At 39.7% G+C, this 27,999-nt stretch overlaps 1 protein-coding gene across 7 annotated transcripts in view; it reads left to right on the top strand.

Annotated features, from left to right (window-relative positions):
• VWA3B (von Willebrand factor A domain containing 3B) overlaps positions 1 to 27,999 on the top strand; it is a 205,380-nt gene that overhangs the window by 60,321 nt on the left and 117,060 nt on the right. For all 7 annotated transcript variants that reach the window (XR_005988108.1, XM_041757342.1, XM_041757338.1 and 4 more), the window contains 2 exons: positions 16,331 to 16,527; positions 23,645 to 23,799. Coding sequence is in view for 6 of the 7 variants with exons in the window: in XM_041757342.1 (XP_041613276.1) it covers positions 16,331 to 16,527; positions 23,645 to 23,799 (352 nt within the window). In the remaining variant the exon portion in view is untranslated. The remainder of the gene's footprint in view (positions 1 to 16,330; positions 16,528 to 23,644; positions 23,800 to 27,999) is intronic.

The raw sequence follows: 27,999 nt of genomic DNA, 5'->3' as shown, positions 1-27,999 counted from the left end.
AAGTAAATATAACAGTAAATCAATTCAAGCTAATTGTTTGGATTCCCAGTGCATAAAAAGTTATATTTACACTATACTGTAGTCTATTAAGTGTGTAATAACATTGTCTAAAAAAACACAAAGTACATACCTTATTCAAAAATTATTTTATTGCTAAAAAATGCTAACCATCACCAGAGCTTTTGGCAAGTCATACTGATCACAGATCATCATAACAAATGTAATAATAATGAAAAAAAAGTAAATATTATGAAAATTCCAAAATGTGACACAGAGACATGATGTGAGCAAATGCTGTTAAAGGAGTGGTTCTGATAAAGTTGCTCAATGCGAAGTAGCCACATACCTTCAATTTGTAAAGCAACACAGTATTTGAGAAGTATGATAAAACAGGGTATGCCTGTACTAGGGATGTAGATAGCTAATGCTGCTATATGATATATAGAAAAGCTGTTAAGACAGTAAATCCTGAGAGTTCTCCTCACAAGAAGAAAAATTTTTCCTTTTTCTTCTTTCTTTTTGTTGTGTTTGTATGAGAATCTATTAATTGTATTAGTTGAAACTATTATGATTATCACTTCACAATATATAAAAATCAAACCATCATGCTGTTTGCCTTAAACTTAGTGATGTATGTTAATTCTCAATAAAACTGGAAAATATGAAAAGACAACCCATAGTATAGGAGGAAATATTTGCAGATCACATGTTTGATAAGGATCTAGTGTCCAGAAGATATAAAGAACTTTTACAGTTCAACAGAAAAAAGACCAACAGCCCAATTGAAAAATAGACAAAGAATTTGAACAGACATTTCCCCAAAAAAGATAGATAAATGGCCAAGAAGCACATGAAAAGATGTTGTGAGAGACATATAAGTGAAAACCACAGTGAGATAACACTTAACACCCACAAGGATGGCTATAATAAAAGAGATAGACAATAGCAAGTGTTGGCAAGATATGGAGAAAATGGAACCCTTATACATTGCTGGTGGGAATGTAAAATGGTGCACCCACTTTGAAAAGTCTGGCAAGTCTTCAAATGTTAAGATAGAGTTAGCTTATGTCCCAGAAATTCCACTCCTAGGTAAATAATCAAGGGAATTGAGAATATATGTTCATAGCATTTTCCAGAATAGATCACGTTAGGCCACAAAATAATTGATAAATTCAAGAAGACTGAAATCATATCATGCATATTTTCCAACCACAGTGGTTTGAAAATAGAAATGAATCTCAAAAAAATAAAAGCTGCAAAGAACACAAATACATGTAGGCTAAATAACATGCTACTAAACAATAAATGGGGCAACCAAGAAATCAAAGGGGAAAGAAGATACATGGAGACAAATGAAAACACAATGGTTCAAAATCGTTGGGATACAGCAAAAGCTATTCTAAGAGGGAAGATTATAGCAATACAGGCCTACCTCAAGAAGAGGAAACATCTCAAACAAGCTAACCTGACACCTAAAGGGATTGGGAAAAGAAGAACAAAGCCCAATGCCAAGAGAAATAAGGACATGATAAAATTAGAGCAGAAATAAATGAAATAGAGTCTTAAAAAACAATAAAACAGAGAAATCAACTGGTTCTTTGAAAAGATCAACAAATTGATTAACCTTTAGCTAAACTCATCAAAAAGAGAGAATTCAAATAAAATCAGGAATGAAAGGGGAGAGATTATAACCCACACCACAAAAATACAAAGGGTTATCATAGAATACTATGAAAAATCATATGCCAACAAATTGGGCAACATAGAAGAAATGAATAAATTCCTAGGAACATATATCTTCCCAGAACTGAACCAGGAAACATAGAAAATTTGAACAGATCAATTACCAGCAGCAAAATTGAATCAGTAATCAAGAAACTCCCAACAAACGAAAACCTGGGACCAGGTGGCTTCACAGGTGAATACTACCAAACATTTAAAGAAAAGTTGATATCTTTTCTTCTCAAACTATCTAAAAAATAGGAGAGGAAGGCAACTTTCCAAATTGATTATCCAAAGCCAGCATTACTCTGATACCAAAACCAGATAAAGACACCACAAGAAAAGAAAACCACAGGCCAATATTTCTGATGAACATAGATTCAGAAATCCTCAGCCAGATATTAATAAACTAGATCCAGCAATCCATTAAAAAAATCATTCACCATGTTCAAGTGGGATTCATTCCAGGGATGCAACAGTGGTTCAATATTCACAAATTGATCAATGTAATACATCACATTGATAAGAGAAAGGATAAACACCATACAATTATCTCCATATACGAAGGAAAAACATTTGACATAGTACAACATCCATTTATAATAAAAACTCTCAACAGAGGATCGTACCTCAACATAATAAAGGCTATATATGAAAAACCCATAGATAATGTTGTCAATGGTGAAAAATTGAGAGCTTTTCCTCTAAGATCAGGAACAAGACAAAGATGTCCACTCTCACCACTTTTATTCAACATAGTACTGGAAGTCCCAGCCACAGCAGTCAGACAAGGAAAAAAAAGTATCCAAATTGGTGAAGAAGAAGTAAAACTTTCACTGTTTGCAAATGACATGACACTATATAGAGAAAATCCTAAAGACTCCATCAAAAGACTGCTACAACTGATAAATGAATTTAGTGAAGTTGCAGGATGCAAAATTAACATACAGAAATCTGTTGCATTAGTGCATATACACTAATAATGAAGTAGCAGAAGAGAAATTGATAAAAGAAATTGAAGACAACACAGAATGATAGTGTGCTCATGGATTAGAAAAACCAATATTGTTAAAATGTCCGTCCTAAAAGCAATCTAGAGATTTAATTCAATCCCTATGAAAATACATGTTTCACAGAACAAATAATCCTAAAATGTATGTGGAATCACAAAGACCTCAAATAGCCAAAGCGGTCTTGAAAAAGAATAAACCTAGAGGTACCACAATCCCAGATTTCAAGACATACTACAAAGCTATTCTGATCAAAACAATATGGTACTGGTCCAAAAACAGACATAATGATCAATGGAACAGAATAGAAAGTCTAAAAATAAACCCAAGCTTTTATGGTCAGTTAATTTATAACAAAGGAAGCAAGAATATACAGTGAGAAAAAGACAACCTCTTCAACAAATGGTGTTGGGAAAGCTGAACAGCTACATGCAAAAGAATGAAAATGCATCAGTGTCTTACACTACATACACAAATAAAATAGATTAAGAACCAAATATGATTAGCCACTCTGCACTGAGCAAAATGACTAGAAAGAACTCACCACAAAAGAAAGAATCAGAAACAGTACTCTCTGCCACAGAGTTACAGAATTTGGATTATAATTTGATGTCAGAAAGCCAATTCAGAAGCACAATTATAAAGCTCCTGGTGGCTCTGGAAAAAAGCATAAAGGATTCAAGAGACTTCATGACTGCATAATTTAGATCTAATCAGGTTGAAATTAAAAATCAATTAAATGAGATGCAATCCAAACTGGAGGTCCTAATGATGAGGGTGAATGAGGTAGAAGAAAGAGTGAGACAGAGAAGATAAATTGATGGCAAGGAAGGAAGCTGAGGAAAAAAGAGAAAAACAATTAAAAGACTAAGAGGAAAGGTTAAGCAAAATAGCCTCAGAAGGAAAAGTCTTTGTTTAATTGGAGTTCCAGAGAGCGCTGAAAGGGACAGAGGACCAGAAAGTATATTTGAACAAATAATAGCTGAGAACTTCCCTAATTTGGGAGGGAAACAGGCATTCAGATCCAAGAGATAGAGAGGTCCCCCCCCCCAAATCAATAAAAACCATTCAACACCTCGACATTTAATAGTAAAACTTGCAAATTCCAAAGATAAAGAGAAAATCCTTAAAGCAGCAAGAGACAAGAGATCCCTAACTTATATGGGAAGAAATATTAGATTAACAGCAGACCTCTCCACAGAGACCTGGCAGGCCGGAAAGGGCTGGTAGGATATATTCAGGGTCCTAAATGAGAAGAACATGCAGCCAAGAATAATTTATCCAGCAAGGCTCTCATTCCAAATAGAAGGAGAGATAAAGAGCTTCCAAGATAGGCAGAAACTGAAAGAACATGTAATCACCAAACCAGCTCTGCAAGAAATATTAAGGGGGACTCTGTAAAAGAAAGAGGATGCCCAAAGAAATAATCCACAAAAACAGGGACTGAATAGGTATTATGATGACACTAAATTCATATCTTTCAATAGTAACCCTGAACATAAATGGGCTTAATGATCCCATCAAAAGACACAGGGTTTCAGACTGGATAAAAAAGCAAGACCCATCTATTTGCTGTCTACAAGAGACTCATTTTAGACCTAAGGACACCTACAGCCTGAAAACGAAAGGTTGGAGAACCATTTATCATTCAAATGGTCCCCCACAGAAAGCAGGGGTAACAATCCTCATATCAGATAAATTAAAGTTTATCCCAAAGACTGTAGTAAGAGATGAAGAGGGACACTATATCCAGCAAGAGGACCTAACAATCATGAATATTTATGCCCCTAATGTGGGAGCTGACAAGTATATCAATCAATTAATAACCAAAGTAAAGACATACTTAGACAATAATACACTAATACTGGGAGACTTCAACACTTTCTACAAAATGTTGCTTTCTACAAATGACAGATCTTCTAAGCACATCTCCAAAGAAACAAGATCCTTAAATGATACACTGGACCAGATGGATTTCACAGATATTATAGAACCTTACATCCAAACGCAACTGAATACACATTCTTCTCAAGTGCACATGGAACTTTCTCCAGAATAGACTACATACTGGATCACAAATCAGCTCTTAACCGATACCAAAAGATTGGGATTGTCCCCTGCATATTTTCAGACCATAATGCTTTGAAACGACAACTAACTCACAAGAATAAATTTGGAAGAAATTTAAACAATGTGGAGGTTAAAGACCATCCTGCTAAAAGTTGAAAGGATCAACCAGGAAATTAGAGAATTAAAAAGATTCATGGAAACTAGTGAGAATGAAGATACAACCGCTCAAAATCTTTGGGATACAAGAAAAGCAGTCCTAAGAGGGAAATATATCGCAATACAAGCATATTTCAAAAAACTGGAAAAAACTCAAATACAAAAGCTAACCTTGCACGTAAAGGAACTGGAGAAAGAATAGCAAATAAAACCTACATCCAGCAGAAGAAGAGAGTTAATAAAGATTTGAGCAGAACTCAATGAAATAAAGACCAGAAGAACTGTGGAACAGATCAACAAAACCAAGAGTTGGTCCTTTGAAAGAATTAATAAGATACGTAAACCATTAGCCAGACTTATTAAAAACAAAAGAGAAAAGACTCAAATTAATAAAATCATGAAAGAAAAAGGAGAGATCACCACTAATACCAAGGAAATACAATTTTAAAAACATATTATGAGCAGCTATATGCCAATAAATTAGGCAATCTAGAAGAAATGGATGCATTTCTGGAAAACCACAAACTACCAAAACTGGAACAGGAAGAAATAGAAAACCCAAACAGGCCAATAACCAGGGAAGAAATTGAAGCAGTCATCAAAAACCTTCCAAGACACAAAAGTCCAGGGCCAGATGGCTTCCCAGGGGAATTCTATCAAATGTTTAAAGAAGAAACAATACCTATTCTATGAAAGCTGTTCCAAAAGATAGAAAGGGATGGAATACTTCCAAACTCGTTCTATGAGGCCAGCATCACCTTAATTCCAAAACCAGACAAAGACCCCACCAAAAAGGAGAATTACAGACCAATATCCCTGATAGACAGAGATGGCAAAAATTCTCAACAAGATACTAGCCAATAGGATCCAACACTACATTAAGATTCTTCATCATGACCAAGTGGGATTTATCCCTGGGATGCAAGGCTGGTTCAACACTCATAAAGTAATCAACGTGATAGATCATATCAACAAGAGAAAAAGCAAGAACCATATGATCCTCTCAATAGGTGCAGAGAAAGTATTTGACCAAATACAGCATCCATTCCTGATCAAAACTCTTTACGTGTAGGGATAGAGGGAACATTACTCACCATCTTAAAAGCCATCTATGAAAAGCCCACAGCAAATATCATTCTCAATGGGGAAACACTGGGAGCCTTTCCCCTAACATCAGGAACACGACAGGGATGTCCACTCTCACCACTGTTATTCAACATAGTACTAGAAGTCCTAGCCTCAGCAATCAGGCAACAAAAAGAAATAAAAGGCATTTAAATTGGCAAAGAAGAAGTCAAACTCTCCCTCTTCGCTGATACTGTACATAGAAAACCCAAAAGACTACACCCCAAGATTGCTAGAACTCATACAGCAATTTGGCAGTGTGACAGGATACAAAATCAATGCCCAGAAATCAGTGGCATTTCTATACACTAACAATGAGACTGAAGAAAGAGAAATTAAGGAGTCAATCCCATTTACAATTGCACCCAAAAGCATAAGATACCTAGGAATAAACCTAACCAAAGAAGTAAAGGATTTATACCCTAAAAACTACAGAACACTTCTGAAAGAAATTGAGGAAGACACAAAGAGATGGAAAAATATTTCATGCTCATGGATTGGAAGAATTAATTTTGTGAAAATGTCAATGTTACCCAGGGCAATTTACATGTTTAATGCAATCCCTATCAAAATACCATGGACTTTCTTCAGAGAGTTGGAACAAATTATCTCAAGATTTGTGTGGAATCAGAAAAGACCCCGAATAGCCAGGGGAATATTGAGAAAGAAAACCATAGCTGGGGACATCACAATGCCGGATTTCAGGTTGTACTACAAAGCTGTGATCATTAAGACAGTGTGGTACTGGCACAAAAACAGACACATAGATCAATGGAACAGAATAGAGAGCCCAGAAATGGGCCCTCAACTCTATGGTCAACTAATAATTGACAAAGATGGAAAGGCTATCCAGTGGAAAAGGATAGTCTATTCAATAAATGATGCTGGGAAAATTGGACATCCACATGCAGAAGAATGAAACTAGACCACTCTCTTTCACCATACACAAAGATGAACTCAAAATGGATGAAAGATCTAAATATAAGACAAGATTCCATCAAAATCCTGGAGGAGAACACAGGCAACACCCTTTTTGAACTTGGCCACAGCAACTTCTTGCAAGATACATCTATGAAGGCAAGGGAAACAAAAGCAAAAATGAATTATTGTGACTTCATCAAGATAAAAAGATTGTGCACAGCAAAAGAAACAGTCAACAAAACTAAAAGACAACCTACAGAATGGGAGAAGATATTTGCAAATGACATATCAGATAAAGGGCTATATCCAAGATCTATAAAGAACTTATTAAACTCAACAGCAAAGAAACAAACAATCCAATCATGAAATGGGCAAAAGACATGAACAGAAACTTTACAGAGGAAGACATAGACATGGGCAAAAAGCACATGAGAAAATGCTCCGCATCCCTTGCCATCAGGGAAATACAAATCAAAACCACAATGAGATACCACCTCACACCAGTGAGAATGGGGAAAATTAACACGATGGGAAACAACAAAATTTGGAGAGGATGTGGAGAAAGGGGAACCCTCTTGCACTGTTGGTAGGAATGTGAACTGGTGCAGCCACTCTGGAAAATTGTGTGGAGGTTCCTCAAAGAGTTAAAAATAGATCTGCCCTACGACCTAGCAATTGCACTGCTGGGGATTTACCCCAAACATATAGATGCAGTGAAATGGCAGGACACCTGCACCCCAATGTTTATAGCAGCAATGTCCACAATAGCCAAACTGTGGAAGGAGCCTCAGTGTCCACTGAAAGATGAATGGATAAAGAAGATGTGGTCTATATATACAATGGAATATTACTCAGCCATTAGAAACTACAAATGCCCACCATTTGCTTCAATGTGGATGGAACTGGAGGGTATTATGCTGAGTGAAACAAGTCAATCAGAGAAGGACAAACATTATATGGTCTCATTCATTTGGGGAATATAAAAATTAGTCAAAGGGAATAAAGGAGAAAGGAGAGAGAAAATGAGTGGGAAATATCAGAGAGGATGACGGAACATGAGAGACACCTAACTCTCGGAAACGAACGAGGGGTGGTGGAAAGGGAGTTGGGTGGGGGGATGGGGTGACTGGGTGATGGGCACTGAGGGGAGCACTTGATGGGATGAGCACTGGGTGTTATGCTATATGGTGGTATATAGAACTCAATAAAAAATTATATATAAAAAAAGAAAAAAATTATATATATAAAAAGAACCAAATATGAGCCCTTACTCCGTAAAACTCCTGGATGGAAACATAGGCAGTAATTCTTTGACTTCAACTATAGAAACATTTTTCTAGATATGTCTTTTTCTGGCAAGGGAAGGGAAGCAAAAGCAGAATTAAACTATTGAACTGTACTAAAATAAAAAGGTTTTGCATAGTGAAGGAAACAATCAACAAAACAACAAGGTAACCTACTGAGTGATTTCAAATGATATATCTGATAAGGAGCTAATGTCAAAATATATAAAGAACTTATAGAACTCAACACACAAAAAAGCAAATAATCCAATTTTAAAATAGGCAGAGGACCTGAATATTTTTCTAAAGAAGATGTACAAAGGGCCCACAGACATGTGAAAAGATGCTCAACACCACTAATTATCAGGGAAATGTAGAATAAAACCACAGTGAAATATTACTTTGCACTTGTCAGAATGGCCAGAATAAAAAAGATAAGAAATAATAAGTATTGCTGAGGATGTGGAGAAAAATGAACGTTTGTGCACTGTTGGTGGGAATGCAGATTGGTGCAGCCACTGTGGAAAACAGTATGGAATTGCCTCAAAAAATTAAAAATAGAATTAACAAATAACCCAGTAATTCCACTACTGTGCATTTACCCAAGAAAGTGAAAATACTAATTCAAAAAGATATAGGCACCCCTATGTTTATGTATTTTTAATAGTCAGGATATGGAAGTGACCCAAATGTCCATCAGTAGATGAAAGGATAAAGAAGATGTGGTGTATATACACAATGGAATATTACTCAGCCATAAAAAATAGTGAAATATTGCTATTTGTAACAACATGAGTCAACCTAGAGAGTTTAATGCTGAGTGAAATGTCAGTCAGAGAAAGACAAATATCATATGATTTTACTTATATATGAAACTTAAATAAAACAAAGAGAAAAAGAGACAAATGGAAAGCTGACTCTTGTATACAGGAAGCAAACTGGTAATTGCCAGAAAGGAGGTCAGGGATGGGAGTTGGGAGGGGTGAAACAGATTAAGGGAGACTGAGAGTACAGTTATCTTGATGGAGCACTGAAAATATATAAAGCTGTTGAATCCTATTGTACCCCCTGAAACTCATATAATACCATATATGTTATATACACTTCAATTTTTAAAAGTCCTTAAAAAGACATATGTTCACAAAAAAACTTGTACATGAATGTTCCTAGCATCATAATAGCCAAAAACCCAAAAAATGAAAACAACCTATATGTCTAGTAACTGATTAATAGAAAAGCAAACGTGGCATATCCCTACACTGGAATATTATGCAGCCATAATAAGTTATGTGGTACTGATACATGCTGCAGCACAGATTAACTTTGAAAGCATTATGTTCATTGAAACGAGCCAGACTTTATAAAAGGTCACAGTTTGTATGATCCCATTTACACGAAGTGTCCAGAATAGACAAATCCATAGAGCGAGAGGAGAAGGGAAATGAGACATGATTTGTAATGAGTATAGGGTTTTTTTGTGGGGTGACGAAGATGTGCTTGAATTAAGTAGTGATGATGGTTGCACAACCATGTAAATAAACTAGAACCCAATGAACTGTATACTTTAAAAAGGTTAGTTTCATAGTATATGAATTATATCTCAACAAACAAGTTTTGAGAGAATTCATGAAATAAATAACAATAAACAATAAAAAACAAAAACCAAATCAAACCCTGGCAGTGCTAATGCAGGATCAAAAAAGTGGCACTATTTTAATTTCCCAAGGGAAGCAGATTCTAATTTCCCTGTTGGTTTCATCCCAGTATCCCCACTCTGCTTTATGGTTTCCATTCTCACTACCACATGACCCTCATGTTCTCAATCTAAAGTTCCCAAACTCCATCAATCCTCTTCTCATTTCTTAATCCTAATTATTTCCACTTTAGAGCAAGCATCTTGAATTGGTTTGTCTTGCCACATCACTCTATTTTCAAAGAAATCATTGCCAGAGGTATAATTTGTTGCCTATGCCACTGATCCTCAACTGTTTTGAGTGTATTTTAAATGTTATTGCAGACATAGAGACATTCAAATGTGGCTTTTGCAGTTCTTCCCTTGGAGTGTATGCTCTGCAAGAGGTTTCTTCTCAGCCTCCATGCAGGTCTGTCACTGACTGCTGCTCCTTATTTCTCAATAGCCAGTTGTAGGCCTTGAGTTTATTATTTTTTTTAATTAATTTTTATTGGTGTTCAATTTACCAACATACAGAAAAACACCCAGTGCTCATCCCGTCAAGTGTCCACCTCAGTGCCCGTCACCCATTCCCCTCCAACACCCGCCCTCCTCCCCTTCCACCACCCCTAGTTCGTTTCCCCGAGTTAGGAGTCTTTATGTTCTGTCTCCCTTCCTGATATTTCCCAACATTTCTTCTCCCTTCCTTTATATTCCCTTTCACTATTATTCATATTCCCCAAATGAATGAGAACATACACTGTTTGTCCTTCTCCGATTGACTTATTTCACTCAGCATAATACCCTCCAGTTCCATCCACGTTGAAGCAAATGGTGGGTATTTGTCATTTCTAATGGCTGAGGAATATTCCATTGTATACATAAACCACATCTTCTTTATCCATTCATCTTTCGATGGACACCGAGGCTCCTTCCACAGTTTGGCTATTGTGGCCATTGCTGATAGAAACATCGGGGTGCAGGTGTCCCGATGTTTCATTGCATCTGAATCTTTGGGGTAAATCCCCAGCAGTGCAATTGCTGGGTCGTAGGGCAGGTCTATTTTTAACTCTTTGAGGAACCTCCACACAGTTTTCCAGAGTGGCTGCACCAGTTCACATTCCCACCAACAGTGTAAGAGGGTTCCCTTTTCTCCGCATCCTCTCCAACATTTGTTGTTTCCTGCCTTGTTAATTTTCCCCATTCTCACTGGTGTGAGGTGGTATCTCATTGTGGTTTTGATTTGTATTTCCCTGATGGCAAGTGATGCAGAGCATTTTCTCATGTGCATGTTGGCCATGTCCATGTCTTCCTCTGTGAGATTTCTCTTCATGTCTTTTTAGGCCTTGAGTTTAATTAAACTTTTGTCCTGCAGCTGCCTCATTCATAGCCCACTTGGAAAGCAAATTTTTTTTTTTCAGTTTCCTTCTTTCAGAATTGGGCAGAAGAGAAAGGAAGTGGCATTAGCTCCTCTCCCACCTCCTGTCCACTGTTAGTACTTTTTGGTCTTTATCTTTATGTCTGCTTCTTTCTTGCCTCTTTGTTCAGCTACCTTTCCCTCCGACTTTCCCCTGCTGTGGAGGATAGGAATTAGAGACACTTGGGGCTGCAATCAGTTTTCCACTGGTTTACAAACAAGTTGACTAAGCCATGGAACCCTTTTCCACAGAGGTTTTGCTTTGACTTTTACAAGCATTAAAGGAAGAAGTAAAGATCATTTCATGGTAATCCAGGGGAGAAAGGGCCTAGAATTCATCTGAATTTTTTCCCATTGTATGCTAGTCCACGCAGGACTATCTCTACAACTGCCCATTTGACTCAGTGCCATATTAGAGCTGAGACTTCAGGCACATCCCTGCATCTCCTTATTCCTCAGCCCTTGTGTGTATAACCCTGGGGCATTCCAGAGAACAGTTACCCAAATCTGCCTAGCAAGTCAGTTCTGCAGAATATTGGCAGGTTACCATTCTCTTCCCCTGCCTCCCCTCCTCCCCTTTCTTGGCTCCTGTGCAGTGCCAGGCAAATATGCTCAACACATGGTACTTTCACAACTGTAGATAAAGAGAAAATATCAGTCAGCAAGTACGGTGAACAAAGTGTATGACTACCCAGAGACAGGCTGCTCTCTTGAGCCATGCTGTCAACACATTTCCTGGGTCCCCACCCCGGCAGTATTCATTGTTTTACCTGCAGACAACCCTTGGCCCCACAGCTGGTGTCTGCTGGGCTTACTCACATGTCTGACAGGCAAGCGGCTGGATTTCTTATCCTAACAGTTGCCACCTTTCTCTCTCCCTCTCAGCTGTCCTTAATTCATTCCTACCTTCCCTCCCTCCCTCCTTCCCTCCCTCTCCTCCATCCTTTCTTCCTTCTCTGTCCCCCACCTTTTCCTTCTTTCCATTGGACGTCACTTTCAGCTTCTTCTGAACCTTTCCTTTTCAACTGATTCACAGCATCCTATGACATGCCACTTCCCACCAAGTGTTGGCTTAGTGTCTCATGCTACTCGTAAGAACAGAGATGTTGGAAAGTGTGTACCAAACTGTGTTCTAGTTTATTCATTAGCTGATGGTTCCCTTGAAAGGCATGTGACTCTAACATGGCAGGAATACGGTCCTGGACACGGAATCTTTAGTGGAAGAGGATGAGCATATGAATCAAAGTTCTTCAGAGAAACAGAACCAAGAAGATGGGTATGTGCGTGTGTGTGTGCACGCATGCACGTGGGTATACAAAGAGGTTGAGACAGAGATTGAGATATTTTAGGACTTGGCTCACATGAGTGTGGAAGCTACCAAATCCCAACTCAACCTTCATGAGCTGGTGTTGCATTTCAGGTCCCAAGGCAGTCTGCTGTCAGAATTCCCTATTCTTCAGAGGACTTCAGGTCTTCAGCTGAATGGAGGATGCCCTCTCATGATATGGAGGGTAATCTGTTTTACCCAAAGTCTGCCCATTTAAGTGTTAATCTCACCTAAAAATACCTTCACAGAAATATCTAGAATAATCTTTGACCAAATATCTGGGTGCTGCAGCCCAGCCAGACTCACAGATTAACTATTGCCACAGCGAGGGCAGTTATGGTGATAAATCCTTGGTGGCCATGAGCCACTAGGGAACTGTACCTTGAGGGGAGGAGTGGGCACAGATAAACAGTACCCAAATTACCTTTTTGCTGTGGCCCTGGCTGTAGCAGTGATATTTAAAAAGCTTTGGCCAGTAGATGTTGCTCATTAAAACATGTTTTGAGATCGACAAGTAGGATAGAGACAACCAGGCACATTAATTCTGTGGCATCAATGTGATCTGCTATGTGCTTCTCCTGCAGTAACTCCTTAATAATCTCACACATGGTATAGGATGCACTGTGAGCTCTCACCTCTGTCATAAATGAAAGTATTAACGCAAGGCTCTGTGGGTGAAGATTTATGTAACACTTTTAATTAAGATAACTGTAGGGGATTGGAAAGAACTCCTTCGTAAGGAACTCTGAGTGGAGCACTCCCTTCCCCTCCCAACCTGGGAAAGATGAGGCTCAGCCGCTAATTGGTGTAATTAGCACTGAAAGTGGGGAGGCTTCCCCCCTTCCTCTCTTTCCTTCAGCTTTGAGCACCTAGGCTCTTTGTTTTTACATGCTTGGCTGCCCCTTCTTTCCTTTATGAAGCTCAAGTTGCTTTGAGGTTATCCTTGAGTCTCCTTTTCAGAGAGTAATTGGGAGCCTCAATCATGCCCTTAGGATGACTGTACTGCCTGGTCCAGGGTGAAGCCAGGAGTCAAAAGTTAGTCTCTGGTTTTTCAAAATCCCTTGTTAGAATTGGTTTGATGTGTTTTTAGGAAGTCCTTTTGTGGTAAGCTTGAATTTATCATTGAGAAAAGACTCTTGTCTTTTTTTTTTAATTTTTATTTATTTATGATAGTCACAGATAGAGAGAGAGAGAGAGAGAGAGGCAGAGACACAGGCAGAGGCAGAAGCAGGCTCCATGCACCAGGAGCCCGATGTGGGATCCGATCCCCGGTCTCCAGGATCGCGCCCTGGGCCAAAGGCAGGCGCTAAACCGCTGCGCCACCCAGGGATCCCAGACTCTTGTCTTTTTAAAAGAAGGCAACCCCCAGACAGAGTAGAAACATCCTAACTTGTGTGTTGCTATGGACATAAGTGAGTGAAAATTTTATTTCCCACTATACCTGTTAATCAGAAAGAAGGGAGGAGAATAAAGTAGGAAGAAAGCGGAGACAAAGCCTCAGAATGTAATTAACAGTAATGGAGGAAAAATAGTCACTCAAAGGGTTTCTCCAAGGAGGCTGGTCCCACTGACAAAAATGGCTCTGTTCTCTTTGCTGTTTCCCTGTGATGCAGGAGAACATGCAGGAGAATCTCAGGGATCAGAAGCTTTGGGGGAGCCTCTGATTTGAGCTACCTGTACAGGGTAAGAAGATGCTTTGTGAATCATATAGAAACCAACCGCTGGTAAATGAGGACAGTGTGCAAAGGGGCTTTTGATGCCAGACTGGTTTAAAGTTCAAAAGCCAAAACCAGGCTTCTTTGAGAAGTCCTAGCTCTAGTAGTTGTGAGTGCATTATTTGAAAGGTGTTCTATTAAAATCTGAGGACATGGCTCACATGTAGCATTACTTGGCAGATCCTTTACACACTATTGAGAAACGGTTAACTCTAAAGCGTTTTATTTCTTCAAATCCTATTCTGATTTTATATCCCTTTAAGTATAATAATGGGCAAGTATAGGTGATGTTTTTGTTTCACTAATATTGAGTACTTCTTTTTCATTAAAAGTATAATTGAACTTGAATCTGTCTCTGGTAGAAGCATAACTGATGGGATCACTAAACCATAACATAGAAGTCACTTTCCATATGACCTTAGTTGCAAAACTTAGTTGCACAGTATAATCACCCAGGGAGCTTTGAAAAATCTCAATATCTAGACCAATTAAAGCAGAATCTAATGGATAGGGCCTATGCATCAGTATTTTTAAAAACTCAGAGAATTTTCAGTATGCAGGGCGGAGAACTGCTTATCTAAGTGGAAATAAACTTTATAGGGCTGGTAGACCTAATTTGCAGTAGTACATGTTATAAACAAACAAACAAACAAACACCTCTTTTCCAGCCTACCCTGCTGGTCCTCCTAGAGCTCTGCTGGTCTCAGTGGGGCAAAAAAGCTCAGAGTCCTTTCTGCCTTCCTTCCAGTGGATTGAGATAAATGTTTGCCAGTCCACTCACTGGAGTAAAAAAGCTCTGATTTCCAGATTCTGTAAATATTCCCAGCATGGTCAATTTTACCCTACCAGTGTGCTACCACACACTGTGCCACCAGGGAGCATGGAGTTGGGAGGAAAGTCATACTGTTAGCTCCCATGGGCCAGTGCCAGCCCACTTCAGATACCAGTGCCTCCTTCTCAGCTTCAGATTTGCTCACCCCAGTTGTCTATGCTCCCCCACCCATCCCTGATACTTCTGTCTTCTCTAGGTGGCACTAGTGGTTTGAGCACCTAGGGGAGTACTTTTCTGTTGTATGGTGATCTGCTCAGCTAACATAGCACCTCCTCCCACTTAAAGAGAGTATAGATTACCTTTGGAACATGCCAAGGGAATGTGCTGAGGGCTGGGAAGATTTGGGCAATTAGGTTTCTGGGTTGTACTTTAACCTGCGAGCCAGACTAAGGTGAGTTATAGATGCAGCTCTAGGTTCTTAAGCTGACTATAGGAGGTTTCTGAGCCTGCTGAGTTGAGGGTCAGGCTCTGAATCAGAATAAATTCGCCAAAGCTAACAGCAGAGTTCTGGGGAGGCAGCCTGCCAGCCTTCTCTAGTTCACTGACTTCTACCTCAACACAGATTCCATGCCTGTAATTCTCGTCGCCACTCCCCACAAAGCACTTTCACATGACTTCTCTCGTTGAATCACTTCAACACACTTAGGAAGGCCAAGCAGATGCTATCTTCGATCTGCAGGTAAGTAAAGAGTTCTGCTGAAGCTCAGAGGTTAAGTGCTGTGACTCACCCAAGTTTGAGCAACTTAGCCAAGCCATAAGTGGTAAAGCCATGACTTGAACCCAAAGCTCCTGACCCTAAATTTAATGCTCTCCTGGCACATGGCCTTGGTCTGTCAGCCATCTCCATAGACACATGGGGTAGGCAACTTAGATAGAAGAGGAAGTGAGATGAAAAGCAGTAGATTCCTGCCTTCTAGTCCTTGTGAACTAAGTCTTTGCCAGTCCTGGTTTGGAAAGCATGCTTCCTGAAATGAATGTGATCTGGCAAAGAACATGTTCCAGCTCAGTAAATATTGAGGGTGCAGTACAAATGGCTTATAGAATATGAATGGTACTGATGAACTGTAATTCCAAAAATAGAATCAGGAGCAACCTCTGTCAAGAATGAGTCAAACCCAGAGGATGCCTGGGACTCCAAGAAGTGGCTTCAGAAATATGGCTTGAAGGCCCAGAAGCTATCTTTTTTTGACATCCTTGCTGACTGCTCCTTTCGCCATGCTGATGGGGTCATTGATGTAAGAGCCAAACCAGAGAATGAATCCGTGCAGACCAGTGCGGTAAGTGAAGTGAACACCTGGGTAGGGCAGTGGCTTCCCTTGATGCCATGGGTGGGTAAGGCCTCCCTCAGATCAGAACCCAGATCAGGACTAAGGTTGAAAGGCAGTGGGGAGGAAAACCAGCTTGGGTTTCCCTGAAGGAAGACACCCTTGTGTTTCCCATCCTGCACTTCTCTGAATGGTACTTTACTTGTGGGAGTAGATTCTGAATATAAGTGGATTATACAATAATCATACATAAGCCAGGAGCTGAGTTTGTAGAAATGCAGGCATTATGAGTCTCAGAATTACTCAGTCTTGTCAAAAGAGAAGCTCTTTGTTTCCCAATATTGAATGGAAGAGAGAAACTTCTGGTGAAGATGCCCCAAGCAGACATTTCTGTAGTCCTCTTGTATTGTCACTCTCTTAAAGATGCGTTAATCTAGCGACTACCAGCTAGCATCTAGTGGATCCCCAATAAATATGAAATCAAATTCTCTAAAGGATTATGGAACTCTCCAAAGGTTGAGTTCCATTGTGTCAGTGGGGTCTGGAAGGAATACAGTTTGCCAAAGTGTCTGACTCTGGGTCATGACTGAAGGATAATGAATGAGTGGCTCCTAAACTTTAGCATCTGTGAGGCAGTGGTTTTGAGGTGGGCCCAGGTGATGCTGAAGCTGCTGGCCCAGAGGCCATACTCTAAGAAACACTGATGTGTAGATGGTACTCCAAAGGTTATCAAGAGTTTAGAATTATGGAAAGACTAAAAAGTATCACAATATGAAACAAAACCAGGATAAAATGAATGTTCTAAATTTATAAAACCAAAGGAAAGCTCTTTTAGAAAGTATTAAAGGCCCAGGTATATACTGTGAAGTGAAAACCAAAATGTGATCAGCAGAGTACATGAGCCAGTCAGGGCAGCCCAGCAGAGACTCCTGGAGAGGCAATCAGGATTCTCCGATATACTGTCACTGTCTGTGTTCTCTAAGTCTCCAATTCAATGTCTCGATCACCACTGAGATTTCAGTCCATCCTGCAGAGGTGAAACTCCAGTCTCTTTGCCATTCCTTAGGCTGGCTGGCCACTGGACTCAGCAGGTCCTCCTGAGAAAGGGCTCCTTCCTTGGGGGCTATGTTAGCCACATGATGTGGTGTTTTAGCCCTCTTATTGCCATGTGTTTGCAATGAACTACAAGGAGGAAGACTTAAAAATTGGGTGGAAAAAAATGCAGAATTGAGGCACCTGGGTGGCTCAGTTGGTTAAATATCTGACTCGATTTCAGCTCAGGGGTCATGATCTCTGGGTTGTGAGATCGAGCCCTGCATTGGACTCCATGCCAAGTATGGAGCCTGCTTGAGATTCTTTCTCTCCCTCTCTGCTCATATTCTTTCTCTCTCTCAAAAAAATAATAATAAAAAAGAAGAAGAAGAAAAGTGCAGAATTAACAAAGACTTGTTTCCTGGCTTATGTACTAGGATGCAGAGTAATTGCCACATTGCAGGGAAATCTCATTTGTGGGTTTCCTCCCCCAGCACAGTTTTCTGATTTTGTAGTCATTATTCAGTAATGTTATTAGTTCAGGAAATCACAGGTAAATAAATTTTCATTTTTAAAATACATCAGGCCCTGAATATTTAAAAACATCAATCCCTGTCAATTTAAACATAGCTTACTGTGAGCTGGTGACAATGTGGTAGATTCAAGTCCATCTCTAAAACTGATTTCTCCTTACTCTTTCTTGACAATTTTGAGTGAAATCTTACAGGGACAGTTTGAAGAGTCTGGCTCATACATGGGGAATTTTACCTCAAATTTCTGTTGCTAAAAAATAGCATAGTAGAAGTTGAAAAGTGTACAATACAACTGTCTTCGTTCACAAATATTGATGAAAAAGGGACAATTTTATTTTCAGCATTTGGGACTACAAAGCTGAAGTTGGATTTACACCTAAAATTGTGATGTGTGTGTGTGTGAGAGAGAGTAACCGAAGCTGTGATATAAGTTGATTATTCAGGGCTCCCCTCAGACTCCCACTGGGCAGGACCCCCTAAATGTTTACCTATAAAAACTGATTTGTAGGGATGGATCCAGGAAACTTGTTTACACTGAGAAATAAGTAACTAAAAAGGCTCTCCTGTGTGGTACTTCTAAGATAGATAAGCAGGTTTGAGGAGGACACAAAAATGTATTTCAGGCAAAGTCTAGTAACTTGATATTTGGGGGCATCCATTAAATCACATTGCATTCATAAGTGCTTATGCTGCTTGTGCACAAAGCTAGCCTTGATGTTTACAAACCCACTCTAGTCTCACCATTTATTCCCCTAACCAATATTTATTGAGCTTAGGTGCCAGGCCATGTGGTCTGGATTTGGAGTAAGAAGACCTGGCTATAAATGCTACTTCTCCAGTTACTAATTATGAGATGTTGAGCAAATAATTTAACTGTTTGAGTCTTTCTTTCTACATCTGTAAAATGAGTAGTATAACATCCAAATTTAAAAATGCATGTCAGCACAGTGTCTGGCACTTGGGAGATACCCAGTAGATGTTATCTTCCTTCTTTTTTTAATTGCAAACATTGTGAATCCGAAATGAGCATTCATGGAATGCCTTTGTGCTTTATACATAAGGTGAATATATGTGCTTTCCTAGCACGCACAAGAAGACAAAGTCGCCGGGCCTCCGAGAAGTTAGGCTATGAGATTGAAGCGTTTGAACTCCTATCTGCTGGGCCCTCATTCTGACACTCTGCTGTCTGACACCTGTATTCACGTAACATGTGGTCTGGTGTGTTTCCATTTGAGAGTGCATAAAGACAGTTGACAAAGGCCATGTGACAGGATAGAGAATAGGGAAAACTCTCATGTGACAAGAACATGGTGAGAACAAAAGAGAGGACATCTTCCTCCTTCCATCCTTGTGTTGTGCCTGAAATGTGGTTCTCCTGGAGCCTGTCTTGGGAACATCAGGACTGATCTCATCATGCCCTTCAACCCTGTTCACATCAGTCACCACCAGACTTCTCAATTCTTATCTCTGTGTGGCTCTGACATCCCTTCTCTGAGCCTTCTCTATTCTTCCTTGCTTCCTAAATAAATTCCCTTCATTGTGCCCTCTGGCACTAGAAGTTGTCACTACACTCATTATAGCATCACGTGCCAGCAGAGTTCCCTTTGCCTGCTTGTCTGGGTTTTCTCTTGAGGACCTGGTTTCTCTCCCATTCGTTTAGACCTGTGGGTGGGAAAGGCAGATGGCAGCCTCCTTATTCCTCATTGCTGTTTCTTGATCATTCTCCCTCCCTCTTCCCATGTCATCAGGATGTACCACCCACAACACCTCCTGTGACTGATGTCTTTTGAGCCCCAGGTTGAAGATTATAGCTTCTGGCTGGCAGCCATTTTTAATGTCAATCTCATGAAAATGGCCCTTCCCACACCCTGACCTTTCATTTTTCTAACCTCTTCTTCTCCAGTGACTTCCTCCTACACCTCATCTCTAACACTCCTGCCACGGGCATCCCCTTGACCTTGTCATTACAAATAACACTGCCATTATAATCCACATAATCAATCCCAAAGGTCCCTCTTTTCAACTTCTTTTAAGGTCATTTCCTCTACTACCCTAATGCCAGTCTTTCAGCCCCACTGGAATTAAACATTTTGTTCTTTCTACTCCTTGTACTCTGCTCTCTCTATCCTTTTGTTCCTCTCATACATGCTCAACTACTTTTCCTCTCTTACATTATCATGCTCATCTGGTAAAACCCTAATCCTAGTTAAATTCAACTCTCAGCCTTTTCTACCTTCTAGCCATGCAGATGACTGCATCAGAAGAAACTGGAGAAAAGCACACAGCCACAGTGCCTGGCTTCCCTTTAAATTCCTGACCTCTGACTTCACATGGATCTCTTGTGCTGCCCACTGGTCCTCCTGTGCTTTTCCAATCCACTCAGATGCTCATTCTCCAAGATACCTACTATTTTCTCTTCAAACTTCAAATATCTTCTCCTCTTTGCTCACTCTCAGCAAGTGACCCTTGTTCCCATTCCATTGAACATTGGAGTGAACAGCTATGAATATCCACTTCATATCTACAAATTCCCTAGCATTTGTGCCTATATGTTCTACCCTCATTTGTTCTAGAATGACTGAATTGTCCCCACTTCTGCCTAAGGCCAATCCCTCAATATGTGCACTGATTCCTATTCCCCATTTACTCATTCTCCCCCTTTCTATTCTGTATCATCAATATTGTCCCCATTTCTGGTTCCTTCCCATCAGCATCAAACATGGCATTCTTCCTCACATCTTGAAAGTACAGTTTTTGCGGACACCTGGGTGGCTCAGTTAGTTAAATGTCCAACTCTTGTTTTTAGCTGAAGTCATGACCTCAGGGTCATGAGATGGAGCCCTGCATTAGGCTACACGCTCAGAACTAGAGATTCTCTCTTTCTCCCTCTGCCCCTACCCACTTCTTGCTCTCTCTCTCTCTCTCCCAAAAAACACCCCTCCAAAAAAGTTTTTTGACCCCCATATTTACCTCTGCTTCTGCTTCATTTGCCTCATTCCTCTGCTCCTTTTTAGAATTCAGCTTCTCAATAGTTTTATATATTCCCTTTCTCCAGTCTTGCAGTTCACCCATGCCATCATGAGTGCACTCCAATTAGGCAAGGCCCCCTCTCCACCAAGCCTACTCTTTCCAGGGATATCTGAATTGCTAATTCTGGGGGTCAGTTCTCAGTCTTACTCTTACTTGACCTACTGTCAACAGTTGGTTACTTCCTTGAACTTCTTTTGCTTACAGAGAACACACTGTCCTGTTTTTCTCCCACTTGCTCTTCTTTGTCAGTGTTCTTTGTTTCTTCTTTCCCATATCCCTGGTCTCTAAATGCTCCTCTGTACCCGTTCCCTACGTGATCTCATTCAGTCCTGTGGCTTTTACTACTGTGTACATGCTGATGACTTTGACATTTGAATCTCTAGCCCTGAGTCCTTCCCTCATTTCCACCTGACTACTCCATGTCACTGGGATGTCTGATAGGTACCTTGAACCTAGCACATGAGACACAGATCAGATCTTCCCCTTCTGGGCTACTCTTCCATAATCTTATTCCTGTCAATTCATTGCAACTCCATTTTTATAGCTCTCTGGGCTGAAAACTGTAGTCATTCCTAAGTCTTCTCTTTTCTCTCATACCTACAGCTGACCTTTGAGTAAAGGCTGTCAGTCCTGTCTTCATAACATGACCTTAATTCGAAATAACACGTCTAGAATCCAGCCACTTCCCACTATTGTCAATACTACCCCTGGTCCATGCCACCTAACTGATCTCCTGACTCCCTGCTTCTGCCCTTGACTCTCTACAGTCTATTCTCAACAGATTAACCACAGTATTCTTTGTTTGTTTGTTTTTTAAAGTCAGCGCCATACCTAACTTGCGGGGCTTGAACTCACAACCCTGAGATCAAGACCTGAGCTAAAATTGAGAGTTGGACACTTAGTCAGCTGAGCCACCTAAGCGCCCTACCACAGTATCCCTTAAAGTGACATTTTTATACATTTTAAATTTTTAAATAAAACTTAAAACTATAAATTGTGTCACTTGTCTAAGAGGGTAGATCTTAGATCATCACAAGAAAATAATTTGTAACTGTGTGGTAATAAGCGTTACCTAAATTTATTGTGGTAATCATTTTGTACTATGTGCATATATCAAATCATATTGTTTTGTTTTTAAAGATTTTATTTACTTATTTGTTCATGAGAGACACACACAGAGAGAGGCAGAGACAGGCAGAGGGAGAAGCAGGCTCCATGCAGGGAGCCTGATGCGGGACTCGATCCCAGGTCTCCAGGATCAGGCCCTGGGCTGAAGGTGGCGCTAAACCACCGAGCCACCTGGGCTGCCCATATATTGAATCATGTTGTATGTGTAATGCAATTTTATTTGTCAGTTATATCTTCTTCTTTTTTTTTTTTTTTTTAATGTGTCACTTCTCATGGTAAAGCCCTTACGTAGTTCCTTTTTCACTTGGAGGAAAAGCCAGAGTCACTTCCATTGGCTAGCAGACTATGGAGTCTGCTTCTGACTCCCCTCCTTATACTGCCCTGGCTTCACCTTTTCCTTCCCCTTGCATACCCTGTTTTGACTACGTCAGCCTTCCTAAAATTCTACAGACATGCTAGGCAGACTCTTACTCTTACTTCAGGGCTTCTATACTTACTGTGCCCTTAGACCCCTCACCAGACCTCTATATAGCCACACTATTTGTTCCTGCTGATTTCTGTTCATATTTCACGTTCTCTTTATGGCTTTTTTCAGGTTTTAACTTCATCTTCCCATCTCCTGTTCTCTGTTCTCCTCCATAGCTCTTGTCATCATCTGACCTGTTGTGTGTTTATTATCTGACTCTTCCTCTGTAATCTCAGCTCCAGAAAGGCAGGAATTTTGGTCTTTGTTTATGGATTATATTGCTGGTACCTAGAAGATTGTATTGCTGATGTCATGGAGTTGTGCTTGATAAAATCATAAATCGGCTGGGTGAGCTCTCCATGTGGGAAGCCAGTGTCCTCAGATGAGTTTTGGAGGCACCAGTATGGGGTGCTAGGTGTGGAATGGGTGTTCTTGGCTACTTTTCTTCATTTGAGGCTGGGAGTAACAATCGAAAGATGTTCTTTGTGACTTGCAAGGCCCACTTCCTCTATATAGTCCTCCTGAATCTCTAGTCCATGAGGGCTCTTTCTTCTTTGCCAGATTGCCCAGTTATTATTGTCTCAAACCAGCACTGCATGCTGGGTGTCTAGTACTCTGCCTTGCTAACTTTCTGTGTGTGTGCGTGTGTGCGCATGCACACACACACACACACATGCAGTGTCTCCCTTTGGGAAACATTATCATTATCTTCTCTGGAGCACAGATGGGATTGCACATGTCTTTCTGACCATCATTCATGACATCTGGCACAGGGCTCCATATAGAGCAGACACTGTACATGTTTTGTTGAAACAAGAGTTGAATGATTTTACCATGGGAGTGAGTGCCAAGAGCTGTATAATAAGGCAGAGATGGGGTACCATCCAGAGACTTCTTTGAAAGTCTTCTGAGTGGCTTCTGTCCTTTGTCTTTTCCTTAGGAGACCAACAAGAAGACAATCCACGCAAAATATTGCAGTAGATTTGTCCATGCTCCCTGGAAGGATGGGAGCTTGGTCCATGTCTGCATTACCAAGGAGAAATGTACCTGGTACAGTGAGAGAATCCACACAGTCCTTGCCCAGATTCAGAAGAGGTTGGTATATTTGCAGGACAGTACAAGTTGTTTAGTATCTCTTGGAATTCAAATCTGCTTGACCTCCTCATAAAAGCTTCACCACGAGAAATAGCCAATTAACATTGTTAAATGAGGGTTGCCATCTGATGGCTTGCTGGTGGCCTTGTTAATCATAAAGGGAAATGTTTGGATCTGATTCCAAGCTGCCTTGATGCCAGTGCAGACTCTTAAAAACAGCAAACAAAAGTGTAGTTATGTTGTTTGCACATTAGTATCAAAGGCTAAGGAATGCTTTTGCTCATGTCTTGCATTTTTTGTGGGCCACAAGTATACTGCAGATTGTATTACACCTGTCCTCTGTACTCTTGGATATTACATTTCAACGCAACTGTTAACAATGTTGTGAAGTATTTGAATACAATGCAATAATATATATGTAGCTAAAAATAACTTCACAGGATCCCTCTCAACCCTGCTGGTTCTTAAAATCTTCCAATGCTAATGCATTTGGTGTGCTAATGCTGTGACCTCAGCATCAGCCCCATGAGGATGATCTACCTTAATGCTTTTCATTTCCCTGATGCCAGGGGACAGCTTTAGACCACAAAGACCAAATCCATTTAGGTGCATGGTCTCTGAGGTCAGATAGAGTACCAGCTCTGCCACTTGCTGTGTGACCCTGGACAAGTTAGTTAATGTCTTTGTGCATCAGTTTTTCCTTTATAAAATGAGAATAATAATGCCATTTATAAATGTGTATGGATTGATTAGATACTAAATCTAATAAGTATAGGCTAGTACCCAACATGCGGTAGCCACTTGAAAATGAGAGTTCCCTCCATCCTTCCATGTTTTCTGTTATAAAATCACAAACCGCAGATCCCTGTCTGCCCTTATATTAACTCTTCAGAGCCCCGGTTTCTCAAAACCCTACTGGTGATGGGTAACTCAGAACAATTAATCCTTGTGTCTGGAGTTTTCTCTTCTAATGGTTTTGGGGCTGACTTTTGGGGAGAGTAGTTTGTATTTCCAGTGTGGGAAAAAGGATACTGTTTAAAAGACATTCCACTTGGTACCTGCCAGGTCTATTTGTCCCTCTCCACCCCTACCCCAAGTGATAGGGGTTGTTGGGAATTCTCTCCCTTCTTCTGTTTTCCAGAAGTCTTTATGGAGAGTTTTACCATCTCTTTATTAAATGTTTATAGAATTCATCACTGAAGCTATCTAGGTCTGGATTTTTTTTTTGTGGGGAGGTTTTTTTTTTTTTATTTAAAAGATTTTATTTATTTATTCATGAGAGACACAGACTGAGAGAGAGAGACAGAGACACAGGCAGAGTGAGAAGCAGGCTCCATGCAGGGAGCCCGACACGGGACTCAATCCTGGGACTCTAGGATCATGCCCTGGGCTGAAGGCAGGCACTAAACCGCTGAGCCACCCAGGCTGCCCAAGGTTTTTAACTATGAATTCAATTTCTTCACATGTACGTAGAACTGATGTTAGTAACTGATGTCATCTTTATTTTCAGTGTGCTGGAGGTTATCCATTTTATTGATCTTTTCAAAGAACTAGCTTTTGGTTTCAGTGGGGTTTTTTCTGTATGGTTTTCTCCTTTGTGTGCCATTGATTTTTACTCTTTATTATTTCCTTCTTTCTCATGACTTTGGGTTCTTAAGATGGATACTTAGATCACTGATTTGAGACATTTATTTCTTTCTAATATAAGTATTTACATTTTCTTCTGATATTGCTTTAGTTGCTTCTCTCAAATTATGTTGTATTTCATCCCATTCACTTAAAAATATAGAAATGCCACTGATTTCTGGGCATTGATTGTGTATCCTGTCACACTGCCAAATTGCTGTATGAGTTCTAGGAATCTTGGGGTGGAGTCTTGGGTTTTCTATGTACAGTATCATGCCATCTGCTAAGAGGGAGAGTTTGACTTCTTCTTTGCCAATTTGAATGCCTTTTATTTCTTTTTGTTGCCTGATTGCTGAGGCTAGGACTTCTAGTACTATGTTGAATAGCAGTGGTGAGAGTGGACATCCCTGTCATGTTCCTGATGTTAGGGGAAAGGCTCCCAGTGTTTCCCCACTGAGAATGATATTTACTGTGGGCTTTTCATAGATGGCTTTTAAGATGCTGAGGAATGCCCCCTCTATCCCTACACTCTGAAGAGTTTTGATCAGGAATGGACATGGAGAGGGGCATTTGACAGGATGAGCATTGGGTGATATGCTATATGTTGGCAAATTGAATTCCAATTAAAAAAAATTAAAAAATATTTTTGAATTTCCCTTATAATTTCTTCTTTGAGCAAAGGTTATTTGGAAATATGTTGTTTATTTCTCAAATATTTGTGGATTTTCCTGATAGCTTTTAATTTCACTATGGACAGAGAGATACTATATGATTTCAGTTCTTATAGAGACATGTTTTGTGGCCCAGAATATGAAGAAAAGCTACACATTTTGTTTTTGTTGGGTAGAGTGTATTATAAATATCTCAATTCAGATTGGTCTGATAGTATTGTTTTGGTCTTCTATATTATTACTGATTTTTTTGTTGCATTGTTCTATAAATTGTTGAGAGATAGAAGATCCTAAAAGCTACCATTTATCCCCTTCCCAACGCCTGGTTGGGTTTTGTTTTGTTTTGTTTTGTTTTTTGGTTTGTTTCTTCTTATCTTTTGGTCCCCTTCACCCATTTTCCCCACCTTGCCTCTTGCAACCACCCATCTGTTTGTTATTTGTATCTATGAATTTATTTTTTATTTTTACTTGTTTTAGATTCCACATATAAGAGAAGTGACAATCATATTTCTCTTCCTCTGTCTGACTTACCTCCTTTAGTATATTGCCTTCAAGACCCATCTATGTTGTTGAAGATAGCAAGATTTCACTCTTTTTTATAGCTGAATGATATTCCCCTGCATATATATATATATGCATATGTATATGTGTGTGTGTGTGTATATATATATATATATATATACCACATCTTCTTTATCCATTCATCTGTCAATGGACACTGAGATTGTTTCCGTATCTTGGCTATTGTAAATAATGCTGCAATGAACATAGGAGTGACTTTATCTTTTCATGTTAGTGTTTTCTTTTTTGGATAAATACCCAGAAGCAGAATTGTTGAATTGTGGGGTATTTCAATTTTTTAAAGAGTTATTTATGTATTTGTTTTAGAGAGAGAGTGTGTGCAAAAGCATAAGAGACAGAGGGAGAAGGAGAGAGAATCTAAAGCAGACTCCATGCTGAGCATGGAGCCTGACGTAGGGCTTGATCTCATGATCCTGAGATCAGAACCTGAGCCAAAATCAAGTGTTGAATGCTTAACCAACTGTGCCACCCAATCACCCCTGCTATTTTATTTTAGGATTCTATTTATTTGACAGGGCAAGTGAGCACAAGGGGGGGTGAGAGACAGAGGGAGAGGGTGAAGTAGGCTCTCTGCTGAGCAGGAAGCCTGATGTGGGGGCCTGATCCCAGGACCCTGGAATAATGATCTAAGACAAAGGTAGATACTTAACCAACTGAGCCGCCCAGGTGCCCCTATTTTTTATTTTTGAGGAACCTCCATATACTGTTTTCCACAGTGGCTGCACCAATTTACATTCCCACCAAGAGTGCATGAGGGTTCCCTTTTCTCCACATCCTGGCCCACACTCGTTATCTCTTGTCATTTGATAATAGCCATTTCTAATCTGTCTTTTAATTGGAGTATTAAGATCATTTCCATTTAATGTGATTATTTGGTTGGATTTAAATCTAAGATCTTGTTTTTGTTTTCTTGTCTCACCTGTTCTTTGTTCCCTTTTACTCTTCTACCTTCTTTTTTTGGAGTATTTTTTTATTCCATTTTATCTCTACTATTGGCTTATAAACTTTCTCTATTTTGTTTTGTTGTATGTATGACAGTTTTAGCATTTATAGTTTATATCTTTACCACAGTCTACCTTCAAATAATATTTCACTGCATTTATATCATAAAAATCTTACAGCTTTCATTCCTCCTCCTGTCTTTTCTTTTGTTGTACTACACTTTATTTCCATATGCTACAAGCCCACAATACATGATAAATAATCAATTGTCATATAAATAGCATTAAAATGAGAATTAATGTATTTTGCATTTGTCCACATATTTGATATTTCTGTGGCTCTTTATTCTTTTGTATAGATCCTAATGCAGGTCTGTGGG

This window comes from Vulpes lagopus, chromosome 5 (assembly GCF_018345385.1).
Source record: "Vulpes lagopus strain Blue_001 chromosome 5, ASM1834538v1, whole genome shotgun sequence".
NCBI lineage: Eukaryota > Metazoa > Chordata > Mammalia > Carnivora > Canidae > Vulpes > Vulpes lagopus.
This window is presented reverse-complemented; position numbering and strand designations above follow the sequence as displayed.